The sequence below is a fragment of the Mauremys mutica genome, chromosome 3, assembly GCF_020497125.1.
Source record: "Mauremys mutica isolate MM-2020 ecotype Southern chromosome 3, ASM2049712v1, whole genome shotgun sequence".
Taxonomy (NCBI): domain Eukaryota; kingdom Metazoa; phylum Chordata; order Testudines; family Geoemydidae; genus Mauremys; species Mauremys mutica.
This window is the reverse complement of record NC_059074.1, coordinates 208,811,553-208,824,646: the sequence shown is the minus strand read 5'-3', so window position 1 is coordinate 208,824,646 and position 13,094 is coordinate 208,811,553. Positions and strand designations below refer to the sequence as shown.

Below are 13,094 nucleotides of genomic sequence, written 5' to 3'. Positions count from 1 at the left end.
TTAGGTGCATGCGTGCTCTCTCTGTGTGCTCTCCCAGCCCTGCACAAACAGTTGGTTCAGCAGATCTCGATAGCACTACCCAGAAAGAACGACCACTGGCACGGTTCAGTGACAAAGGTACTCGGACAGGATTATTGCCCTCAAGATAGTCCTAGCACCCTGGCTCCATGGTTACACGTATGCTAAAACACGAGTACCCAGTGTGCAGTAGGACTTTTTGATGCCCCCTTGGCCACACAAAGGGTTACGGTGAGGTACCCCAATCTTTATAGACTGAGACAAACAACTTCTGTGCCACCTCACGTGTTTCAGGACACCTGCTTGTTGCCTCCCTTTGTCTTATGCTCCAGGTGTCTTGGGCAAAACATCCTCTTCTCTGGTCTTAGCCCTGAGCTAATCTTTGTGAGTGTGTTCTCACATATACCTAGTATCTGTTGCTTCTTAGAAGTGCCTGTGTTTTAGCCACGCTAGCAATACTTTTGCCAAGGTCACGTATCAGACAGTGAACTTGTAAACATCTGCTTTAATCCATGGACTGATTTTGGTTCACAGCCTCTGGGTCAGGCCTCGAATCTTGCACCAGGCCAAGTGTTCCAGGCTCTCTTCTCTCTTACGTACTTTATAATACTGGTATGGTAATTAAAGCAGCAAGGAGTCCTGTGGCACCTTATAGACTAACAGACGTATTGGAGCACGCGTAATTAAAGAGTAGCTATGCTGTAGTTACAGCCCAGTTCTAACGATTGATAGCTGGCATTACCACTAATTCATATAACCAAGAGCTGTCCTTCCTGCCTGCGTTACTCAGCATTGCTGTCTATCTTTTAGAATCCTGGCACATTAACTCCAGGGCAGGGTCGCCCAGAGGGGGGGGAAAGTGGGGCAATTTGCCCCGGGCCCTGCAGGGGCCCCCATGAGAGTTTTTTGGGGGGCCTGGAGCAGCGTCCTTCACTCACTCCGGGAGCCCCAGAAAACTCTCACGGGGCCCGGGCCCCCGGAGCATCTTCCACGGCAATTCGGCAGTGGGGGGTCCTTCTGCTCCAGGACCCACCGCCGAAGCGCCCCGAAGACCCGTGGCGGTGGGGTCCTTCCGCCCTGGGAACAGCGGCAATTCGGCGGCGGGGACCCCCCCATCACCAAACACCCCAGGCGCCCTGAATCCTCTGGGCGGCCCTGCTCCATGGTAACCACCCTGTAATTATTGGGAGTGAGGAAACTCCACATTTCCACCTCAGATATTTAACTTTAAGAGAAGCAGTCGGCTGCTGAGAAGCATTATGAAAATCCGAATGGAAACTAGGAATTCCTCAGAAACCTGCAACCTGATTCATTTCAGGCTTCTCAAGCTCCTCCCCCGCCCCGGAGATACCAGGCACAGTGCTAGATTGGGTGGTAATTCGTTGTATCAAAAGTTAGAACAGTTCTGTAACTACACTCTAGTTAATGGTGGTGTAATATGATGTATATTTAACGAGGGGAGTACTCCTATAATCATTAAGACATCCAGCATTAAGCTCTTGCTTGTATAATCGTAAAGGGGATCCAAGTGTGGATGAAATCTTGATACCCATCCTAGAGACAGAGAGAGTTCTGTCCATCATCAGAAAGACTTGTGTCCTTTTGAGCATTGCTGGGTTTTATTTTATATTCTGCCTCCTAGTCTGATCGGAGCAGAAACTGAATGAGCCCTTGTCTTCTGGATGGATTCAATGTGTGGAGCGTATATTGGGGTGTGGTGGGAATAAGGGATAATAGTGATAAATAATGCAGAGAGGTTGGGAAAGGGGAGATCTGTGGATTTGGGCAGCTTGGAAGATGCGCCAGCTCTCGGGTGGATGTAAAGGTGAACCAAGTTCTAACAACTCACTGGTTTGTTTCACTATTTGCCAGACTCTGGGAATGGGCGACGGGATGGATCACACGCTAACTGCCCTGTTCTGTTCATTCCCTCTGGGGCACCTGGCACTGGCCACTGTCGCAAGGCAGGATCCTGGGCTGGATGGACCCTTGGTCTGACCCAGTCTGGCCGCTCTTGTGTTCCTTACTGTACCCTTTAGGTTTGGAACCCATTGGCCCCCTGCAGTAGTCTAGGCTCTGAATAGGAAGAATTCACAACGTTGGGTCTGGTTTATTAGCCCACTACGCAATAGTCTACTTACAAAGGGCCAAGCTGAAGGCAAAGCGTCCATTGACTTTAAAGGGTCAGGATTTGGGCCATAACGAGTGCTGGTGTTTCAGTGCTGCAGCAGCCTATGGACTGAGGGATCATTTTCCCTGCCCCAGGTGGACGTCTCTGGGCAGGTGATTGATCCTGGCAGGAGCAGTGCTGGGATTGTAACAGGGCTTGCTGACAGGCAGCTCCGGGAGTCAGTCTGAGAGCAGAGCGCACCAGCAGCATGAGGGGAAGATTCCTTTCCCCAGCTCTCATTCTGACCAGCGAGGGCTACAGCTTCCCGCCCCGTCCTTGGAGCAGGCAGCAAGGGCTCTGTACGTAGGACAATATAGACCTTCCCCGCCAAATACCCTGCAGTTCCTGTATTGGATGGGGCCAGGGAGCCTTCACAATCCCTGCCTTAGACACAGGTTGTCCATTGGCAAATATGCGTAGGTGGGCAGCTCTGCCCGGCTGCAGAGGGGCTGCTGGGCTCCTCCCCTCGACGGCAGAGGTGGCTGGTAGTGGCTTAAAGAGTGATTTAAAGTGAGGCACTTAGGAGTTTGGGGAGGGCGCCCAACCTTAAGGAGAGCCCTGGTCTCTGTGTCCTGCACGCCAAGGAACAGCGTGTCCCCGGCGTCGGTGTGTAGGATCGCGCAGAGCAGGAAGTGGGTTGGTAAAGGGGATGCCCAGACTCTGAGTCTACTGTGGTATCCAGAGGCTCCCACGACATGTTGTGCACATACTTTTCCCTTCCTCTTGGATTCTGGAAGTAACGCCCAGAATTCTGGCCTCTGTCCCGCTGGGCGAGCCGCCCTGTCAGATAAGGGCACTGCCAATGTTCCTTTATGATCAGCAAAGGCCACCACACATCATAAGCACTGCCTTCATCCCAGTGTTTTAGCTAGAAGCCAGTCAGCCTTAGATTGTCTGTCCCCACCGGAGCCCACCGCGCCCCTCAGTCCAGACCCTTTTCCCAGCAGGGGTCTCTCAACTCTCCTCCCTGTCGACCCCCGCGTGGGCCTGGGCGGGTCGAGTGGTTTGATTGGCAGGTAGAGGCCAGAATTCTGGGCCCTTCCAAACTAGCACTAAAATATTTGTATGAGATTTAGACTTCCCTGGCCTGACTTAAGGGCAGGTAGGGGACTAAAGACTCCCAGGATGGCCAGAGACTGAGGTCAGCCTATAAAAGCCCAGGGCCGAGACCGCAGCTGGTGTGTCTTAGCGGAGCCTGTTGACTGCAGTGAACCACGTCACGTCGCCCCAGCTGAGCATCTGGGCCACAGTGTTCCTCTTTGGGCGTGAGGGGGCTGGCCGACAGGGGTGGACCTGGTCTGCAAGTCCTGCCTGGAGATTACCATCAATGTCCCCCTGCCTTTAGGAACAGCTACTGCACAGGGCATGGGGGCTGTGGTCCTGTGTCCACAGAGCCGGCGACGGGCTGGGCTAGCCGGCCTTTGTCGTTGTAGGGAGTGTCCTGCAAAAGAAGAGAGCTCTTCCAGTGGCTCTTTAAACTGCCAGGGCGGCCACCTCTGCTGCGTGTTTAGGAGGCGGCAGAGCCATGGGGAGAGCGTCAGTGGGGCAGTGTGGGCACAGCAGCCAGCAGCACCAGCAGGCCCTTGGGGCGGGGGGTGTAAATCCATCGTGCGACGTTCCCCAGTCCCCTTGCAGCGGTCCAGGGTGCTCCGTTCTGCACACGGCTCATGTTCCCGTTGGGAAGAAGTGAGGTTTTGGGTGAGGCACCATTATCTGGGTGGGGGTCACGGCTGGACCCCGGAGGGTTCTGCTGCTGCTATCGCACTTGGGTGGCTTGGGCAGTCTTTAAAAACAAACCAAAGGTTTATTGTCTTGGGTTCTTCCTCTTTCTGCCTCTCCATTTCTCAAATAGGGCAACAGCCACTGCTGTGGGCTACAGAACTGGGTCTGCCCCCCTCATCTCACGCTTATGTTCTCTGCTTCTTAGTTAAAATATCGGGTGAAATCCTGGCCCTACTGAAGTCAGCGGGAGTCCTACGTAGGTTTTTATACTGTGCTCATCACTATAGTATCTGAGTGCCTGGCTTCATTGGGACCAGGATGTCAACTTTCTCCTCTCCTGCTTACTTCACTGCACGTGCAGAAATGCAGCATATGGCAAATTTGAAGTGGTTCATGCAAAAATGGGTTATTCATGTTGTGCAGGAGGTCAGACTAGAAGATCATAATGGTCCCTTCTGACCTTCACGTCTATGTGTCTAAGGCCTTGGCTACACTTGCAAATTTGCAGCGCTGCAGCAGGGTGTGAAAACACACCCTCTCCAGCGCTGCAAATTGCGGCGCTGCAAAGCGCCAGTGTGGTCAAAGCCCCAGCGCTGGGAGCACGGCTCCCAGCGCTGTCCGTTATTCCCCACAGGGAGGTGGAGTACGGACAGCGCTGGGAGAGCTCTCTCCCAGCGCTGGCGCTTTGACTACACTTAGCGCTTCAAAGCGCTGCCGCGGCAGCGCTTTGAAGTGCAAGTGTAGCCAAAGCCTATGTGTCTATGTTCATGGGAAAAGAAAATAACTTTTTAAAAACAAAAGAAGCTGCAAAGTCTCCCCTTCGTGTGTGAAGGGGTGTTGATGTTCAGGCGTGGTTCGTGGCTAGCTGAACACCACCTGGGAATTGGTATCTTTGTGTGGAGAATGAAATTAAATGAGCTTGAAAGAAATACAGGGTGGTGAAAGGACTTCCCTTTGTCCTGCGAAAGTTCCCCACCGCCTGGCCATTGTCCTGTTATAGTGTACTCTATGTATCAGATGACTTTTAAAAAACTAACTTTGTATTTGTGGATAATCTTAGCACTATACCCAGATCTATAGACACTCTTTTCCCAACCTATGTATTGTATAATTTTTTTTAACATTAGCTTTAATAAAATGTTTAAATCTGTTTATTTTATCCTACTGCAGGTCTTAGCGAAACTGCAATATTCAGCTGTGAAGCTCACAATAGGAAAGGACTAACTGCCTCGAATGAAGTGCAGATCAATATAAAAAGTAAGTGATGAACATGAAGTCTGTCTCACTACTGCTGCTAAGGTCTCTGCCTAGTAAACTGTGTGTGGCTCCTGCCTGAACCCACGTGGCAGTGAGACTGTGGAATGAGGTTATTGTTAGAGCTGGTTGGGAATTTTTGGACAATAAATTTTGTGCTAGAAGATGCTGATTCATCAAAACCAAAACTGTCCACGGAAAAGTTTTGGAAAAGCCTTGGAAAACAAAGTTTCGGAATCATCCAAATGTCCCATTTTGACATTTTACAAAACAAAGTATAATTGTTCAGGTCAAAATGACGTTTTGTCTTAAAATTTAAAATTTGATTTATAGTTTTAAAAAAAACAAAAAAATATCAGCGTAGAAAGAATCCTTTAGAAATGATCTCAGTGTTTCACTTGACCCAGTCTGATATTTTTGCATTTTTGGGTGATGAACATTTTCAAGATTTTGCGTTTTCATCCCAATTCGGGGTGGGAAAATATTTTCAAAAATTCTCACCGGACAGGAGAACCGTTTTCTGCCCATCTCTAGTCATTGCATTGGAAGCTGTGCTCCAAAGCCTGGTCTCAAACCTCCCCCGGGCCGTGGCAGAGATTCCTGCAGGTCGTAGTGTTGGGGAGAGCAGGTATTGCCCCTACCCTAGAGGACAAGATGCACCAAACCCACAAAACCCCATAAATCCTGAGAGTTGGATGGAGGCACAGCGTGTCTGCGCGTTGGTCTGAGTCTCTCCCCTCCACAGCAGGGCATGCTGCCTTCCCTCCCTTGCTGGCCACAGCAACAACAACCACCCCCACCCCCACCCACCCCCGACGATTATGGCTGAAAAGCTGACGCCAGTGCAGCCCAAGCGTCCCCTGCCGGGATTCTGCTAGCTGGAAAGCTGGGCGTCCGCAGGGCTGTGACTGGGGGAGGAAGCACCCGAGAGCTCACTTGTAAGCAGAGCTGTCAAACCGAGGGGAGTTTCAGAAGGGCTGTGCCATTCCCTCCCTTCCTTCCTGGTCCGAGCCAGCCTCCGTGTTTCCATCGGAAGTGATGGGAATTCCTGAAATTCCCAAGCTGGAGTCGCCCTGGCGGCCAAGGGAGCATTTTCCCTGAGCCCACACGTTCCCAGCCGAGGCAGAGTGCGGGTTTCAGTTCACGGACGCCGAGCGTATGCAGCCGGCTCCAGGAAAGGTGAAGATGGTCTGTTGTGTTCTGGATTCCACATGGAGTTTGTGTCCAGTGCTCCTGAACGAGTCCCCGCTTCCACCGCCAGCCTCCAGAGCTGGGTTTCTCTCATCCCGGCCAGCCGCCCTGATCTGACCCAGAGGGCTGCGAACAGCCCTTAGGGCTTTGCCAGCAGCCTGGCTGAGCTCTTGGTACTGCCGGCCCCACACACAGGATCGGGCTCGGCTGCCCGGCCGTGTACCTCGAAGAAGAGTGCCCAGATGGCCTCTGTTTTTAACAGTCTGCCCCATAAATTAGGGCTGTAAAGGGGGGCACCTGACTAACTCACCCATTTGGTGTTCGACTCCCTGCGAGGGATGGTGCTGCAGGGTCTGGGAAGTCATTTCCCCCAGGCCCAGCACCTCAGGGTGCCACATCCAGGCCCCAGATGGCAGCAGCACCCAGGCTGGCAGCAGCTCCTGTCCGGAGGCCAGGGGAGGGGAGAGTGCAGGCAGCAGGTACCCCACATGGAGGGTCAGAGGCCTCGTTTCTTCCTTCGGGTAACGTGGCCCCTCGGGGACGTTTAAAGCATGGGCCGGCGCTGTTCCCAGTCCGCTGCTCACCGCTGGCGCTGGGGAGGCGCCTGGAGACAGCAATAAGCTGATGCTGCGTATTGTTACATCAACATAATGGTGAGCCCTGCGACTTGCCTCTGACCTGTCGCCCCCGCCAGGCCTAGCGTCTCCAGGGCAGCTGGGATGGGCTCAGGAGCAGGTCAGCGATCTAGCTGCATCCCCCTCCCAGCCACCCTCTCCCTCAGCGGGCAGCTTTCTCCCGGCCTTCGCACACAGCACTGTGTCCCCCTCCTCTGAGAGAGCCTTCCCCTAGCCCCTGTGGCACCCCTGCCCCGCGAGACCATCCAGCCACCCGCTTCTCAGCGCCGGGCCCGTGAAAGGAGACACGATTCCGACTGTCACAGAGGGTACGTCTGCCCAGCCCGTGGCAGCCAGACCCCCGACTCGGGGCTGCAGCCTGCGCTCTGCCGATAGCTGTCTGCCCGGGGTGGCGCTCGGCTCAACCTAGCTGTGTCCTGCAGTTCAGAGTGGGCAGCGGCCAGGGCAGGTGATCCTTGGCCAAGGAGAGCAGCTCTCCGGGCGACAGGACAGAGCACGGCGTGGGAAATCAGTGACGCCCATTTGAAACGCTGATGCTGAGCACACGCTGCTCCTCGCGGCCCGGCGGGGTCCGGGCCCGCCCGAGCTCATGACCGTGCTATAGCGATGAGCACACCCCTTGGACTTGTCTGCATGGGCGGCCACACGCAGCACAGGCGTGATTTCTGAAGCGCACTCACCTGCAGCACGGCAGTTACTGCGTGGAGACGCTGCCGGTGCGCACCGCAAGTTCCCTGTGTGCGGGTTCCAGGCAAGCTCCCAGCCCCGGGGACCCCCCCATGCCATTTCTCCCCACCCCTCTATGTCAGGCCACTGCTTGAATCTGCCTTCCACGGGTGGTGCTGCTCCCCGTGGCCCAACCCAGCCCTGGGACGCCCAGCAGAGTTCTCTTGGGGCGGCTCCTGCCACCTCCCCAGCGCTGAATTCAGCGTTCAGGTGTTTCTCTACATGCGCAGCCAGCTGGGAGCCGGCGTTGTGTTCACACGCGTTAGCGCTGACCAGTGCTGGCTTTCTCATGTAGGAGCTGCAGCCGCCCCAGCTGACGTGCGTGTCCTGAATAGAACAGCGCACAGCTTCGTGGTGTCCTGGGTGCCGGGCTTCGACGGCTATTCGCCTCTGCACAGCTGCCGCCTCCAGGTAAGTCTTGGTGTCGTGGTTCGAGCCGCTTGTGTTTGCTGCGGCGTGGTGCTTGCAGGGAGGCTGCAGGCCGTGCTGGGCCTGTCTCTCCTCTCACATACACCAGCATAAGCCAGGGATAGCTGCATTGCTGCTCGGGTAAATCACTTGGTCAATGCTGGTGGAAGAGAGAAGAGATTCGGGCCGTCTCTGTGTTCAGGAAATAAGAACACGGGCTCCTGTTCCATCTGCAGGTAGGGAGGTACTGCTGGGCCAGCCAAAAGACATGGGTGTGCGGAGCAGCTGGCAGGCCATGTGCCATCTGCAGGTTGCTCATCTCATGCTGGGCTGGTGGTCTGGGGTCCCAAAAGGGTCAAGACCCTCATGCGGTCAGGATGTCAAAGCCATGAGGTCCCTGCTGGCCAGACACCTGCAGCCTGGCAGTGCCAGCTCCCCTGTGGGCGCTGGAGTTGGGGGCATCTCGGAGTTGGGGGCGTCTCAGATTTGCATCCTGGAGGAAGAAGAAGAAGAAACAGGTGTTAAGGTGCCTTCAGGGTGCTTGATCCCCTCTCCCCCGGGAGGTAGGAGGGAGGGATGGATTAGCTCTCCCTCCCTCCCCTCTGCTGTTTTGGAAGATTTAGGGCATATTTCAGTTAAGACGATAAGAACAGCCATGCTGGGTCGGAACCATGGTCCATCTAACCAGTGTCCTGTCTTCTGACAGTGCCAGGTGCTTCAGAGGGAATGAACAGAACAGGGCAGCTATCTAGTGATCCCCAGTTGTACACTCCCAGCTTCTGGCAGTCAGAGGTTTAGGGACACCCAGAGCATGGGGTTGCATCCCTGACTATTTTGACTAATAGCCATTGATGGACCCATCCTCCATGAACTTACCTAGTTCTTTTTGAACCCAGTTATATTTTTGATCTTTGCAACATCCTGTAGCAGTGAGTTCCACAGGTTGTCTGTGCATTGTATGAAGAAGTACTTCCTTATGTTTGTTTTAAACCTGCTGCCTATTTCATTGTTCTTGTGTTAGGTTAAGGAGTAAATAACACTTCCCTATTCACTTTCTCCAGCCTCGTCATGATTTTATAGACCTCTATCATATCTCCCCTTAGTCGTCTCTTTTCTAAGCTGAACAGTTCAGGTCTTTTCAATCTTTCCTTATATGGAAGGTGTTCCATACCCCTAATCATTTTTGTTGCCTTTTTCTGTACCCTTTTCAATTCTACTATCTCTTTTTTGAGATGGGATGAACAGAACTGCACACACTATTTAAGGTGAGGGCATATCATGGATTTAGATAGTGGCATTATGATGTTTTCTGTCTTATTATCTATCCCTGTCCTAATGGTTCCTAACATTGTTAGCTTTTTTGACTGCCGCTGCACATTGAGTGGACGTTTTCAGAGAACTATCCACAATGACTCCAAATCTCTTTCTTGAGTGGTAACAGCTAATTTAGACCCCATCATTTTGTATGTATAGTTGGGATTATGTTTTCCAATGTGCATCACTTTGCATTCATCAACACTGAATTTCATCTGCCATTTTGTTGCCCAGTCACCCAGTTTTGTGAGATCCCTTTGTAACTCTTCACAACCAGCTTTGGACTTAAGTATTTTAGTAATTTTGTATCAGCTGCAAACTTTGCCACCTCACTGTTTACCCCTTTTTCCAGATCATTTATGAATATGTTGAACAGCACTGATCCCACTACAGATCCCTGGAGGACTCCACTATTTACCTCTCTACATTGTGAAAACTGACCATTTATTCTTACCCTTTGTTTCCTGTCTTTTAACTACTTACTGCTCCATGAGAGGAACCTTCCCTCTTATCCCACGACTCCTTACTTTACTGAAGAGTCTTTGCTGTGGGACCTTGTCAGAAGTCCAAGTCCACTATATCCAGACTTGTGGACACCCATCAAAGAATTCTAATAGATTGCTGAGGCGTGATTTCCCTTTCCAAAAGCTGTGTTAACTCTTCTCCACCATATTGTGTCCATCGATGTGTCTGATAATTTTGTTCTTTACTGTAGTTTCAGCCAGTGTGCCTGGTGCTAAAGTCAGGCTTACCAGCCTGTAATTGCCAGGATCGCTTCAGGAGCCTTTTTTAAAAATCGGCATCGCATTAGCTACCGTCCAGTCATCTGGTACAGAGGCTGATTTAAGCAATAGGCGACATACCACAGTTAGTAGTTCTGCAATTGTTATTTGGTTAAATCAGTTGTGAGAGGCCTGCAAGCTATTTAGTCTAGATCTTAGTTGCTGTATTTACAGAGCTTGTCAGGCTTGCGTTGTATCACTATGGGACACAGGGCGGTAATGGAATGGTGCTTAGGACAGGGTTGGTTATAGTTACATGCACTCGTAGGCGCCAACTCCGTGGGAAAAAATTTACCCACCGGCACCCTGCCCCTGCCCCACCTCACCTCCTCCTCTGCCTCCTCCTCTGAGTGCACCGCGTCCCTGCTCCTCCACCTACCGCCCAGCACTTGCCGCCGCCAAACAGCTGTAGCAAGCTCCGGGAGGGAGGGGGGAGGAGCGGGAACGTGGCGCGCTCAGGGGAGGAGACGGGGCCGGGGCAGGGATTTGGGGAAGGAGACAGATAGAGGCAGGGAGGGGGCAGAGTTGGGGCGGGGACTTTGTGGAAGGGGTTGGAATGGGGGCGGGGCGGGTGTGAAGTCGGGGTGGGGCCGGGAGCGGAGGGGGGTTGAGCGCCCACCGGCACCGTTAGAAGTCGGCGCCTATGCCACATTAACCTTCAAGCCGAGGGAAGATGGTAGGTCTGGGTGGCAGGGTCCTGGTTCCAGATCTCCCAGTGCAGGGATAAGAGGGAAAGGTTAATGGTGGGGTGTTCTCCCAGGTGTGCAATCATTGCATGCAGCTTCAAGGCAGGGTCTGTTGAAGACCGGCAGCCTGAGTCTAACAGGAAAACGACCTTGGAGCAACGGCTAGGTACAGAGCTCTCAGGATGGGAATGGGGCCACCTTCCCACGCACACTGGCCAGCATGGGGATTTAAGCTCCGCTCGGTCAAAGACTGCAGCCAACTGCATCCCCTTGAGAACAAGAGGGGCCAGTGAATTGTGACGCTCTGAGAGCTCTGTGTGTGTCTGAATCACAAGCTCTCTGCTGGGCTGGTTATGTGAGCGGAGAGACAGACAGACGTCAACTAGCCAGAGCGGGATTGGAACAGGAAGTGTGAGACACCTGCTGCGTGGTCTCTTCCAGTCACTGGAGGGGAGTTACAAGGCAGAGGGATGCAATTACCTGCCTCCCCTGGGGAAGAGCTCCATGGGATTTGTGCAGTTCTGGGTGTATCGTCCCAGCGGGGGCAGCATTAAGGGCGTAGTAATGGTGAGCCAGCGTACAGTGTGACGGGAGGTCAGGCACTGGCTGGTTACTGAGTCCACAGCGACGGTTGCATGATCACAGTCTAGTTTAGTCAAGAGATACCACTGCGGTGGGATTTTACCACCGGATCAGGGTCTCCTGCTGCTCCGTCAAAACCAGGGGGTTCGCTGTGAGCCTAGCGCAGTGACACTCTGCTAGCACAGTGCCTGGGTTAGGCAGCGTCTGGAGAGGTGATCTCGATCTTGTGAGTGCAGTACAGCGACGCTCCCTGTGCTCCTGCCAGCTTCCCCAGAAAGGTCTGAGAAGATGGCCTCTCCTGTGGCCAAGCTGCTCTCTGGCTGGCGGATGTTCACTGGTGCATCGTGGGCATCTGGCTGCTGGCTCAGATGTCACCCGCAGCAGTTGAATTCCATGTGGGAGAATTAAATGATTCATCCTGTCCTGTCCTCTGCTGCTGTGCAGGGTTTCCTGGCAGCCCCACCACTGTGGTTGTGCTCCTTGGGGATTAATAGATCCCTGCGTGGCACAAGGCTCAGCTGTGATGTGCCAAGATGCCGTGTCAGGGTAGTGCCCAGCACGCACTCCCTCCTTCACCCCCATCACGGGGGGTGGACAGTGGGGACTTGTACAAGAGTAAGTAGCTTTCCTGCTGCACGGCCTGTCTGCATTGCACTGTGGGGCCTCTGGAGGCTGCTATAACCTCCGGGCTTCAGTAGCACCTGTGGGGGGGGAGCGGGGGGTGGCAGAGCCGTTCTGTGACAAGCAGGGGAAGAGGCCGCCCTCACTACGCGTGGGCCCAGCGCCCTGCTCAGCTGTGTGGGTGGGACGCTGGGCAGAGGGAGAGTGTTGGCGCCAGTAGCCATCTGACGCGCGGACAGATGCTCACAAGGCGACTCTAGAAGTTTGAGTCTGAAATGGTCACAGATCCTACTCAGAGCCCAGCTCCCATCAAGGCAGCACGACTGCTGCTGGACTGACGGGAAGAATGGTGCTTTTAAAGCAGGGTCCTGGCCATTGGCAGGGCACTCCCCCTGCCGTGGGGAGAATCCAGCCTGGCAGCTACAGCTTTTCCACTCAAGTGGTTTAGAAGCCGTAAAGGGTTTATGTTGCGTTAATATCTGTCCCGTTTGATAAGCCGATAAAACAGGTCAAAAGCAAAATGAAGCTTTCAAAGCGCCCCCAGGCGGACTCAAAGGTACAGGACACCTCTCTGCACTCTGCTGCCATCAGAAGGAAGTTGGCTTCCTGATGAGTGAGTGAGTGAGTGCCGATGTTCCTTTCTGTATGGGCGCTAGGGGGCCAATCCTGCAAGCAGCTCCCAGGCAGGGGGCGTTCCGGGGCCCAGTCCTTTTTCTGCTCTTTGGTGATTTCGGGATCGTTTATCAGGGGTTCATTTTTACCTGCATCGGAACAGCAGCTAGTTTTATTGGACACCGATTTGCTGAGGGAAATGCCGGGTGGTATATAACTAACCGCCACTCCGTGCCGTGACGTATTCAGAATGGCCCAGCGTTGTTAACCCTTTCAGTCAGGTGCATGCAGCTTAGGACACTCATTTCAAAGGTTGCATCTTTTTCAGGGAAAATGTCCTTTGGCTTAAACGCATTGTGGTGGCTAAAATCTG

The 13,094-nt window shown here is 53.4% G+C and overlaps 1 protein-coding gene across 2 annotated transcripts in view; it reads left to right on the top strand.

The window, feature by feature from the left end:
* MERTK (MER proto-oncogene, tyrosine kinase) overlaps window positions 1-13,094 on the top strand; it is a 64,040-nt gene that overhangs the window by 18,000 nt on the left and 32,946 nt on the right. For both annotated transcript variants that reach the window (XM_045010102.1, XM_045010101.1), the window contains exons 5-6: window positions 5,081-5,167; window positions 8,012-8,127. In XM_045010102.1, coding sequence (XP_044866037.1) covers window positions 5,081-5,167; window positions 8,012-8,127 — 203 coding nt within the window. The remainder of the gene's footprint in view (window positions 1-5,080; window positions 5,168-8,011; window positions 8,128-13,094) is intronic.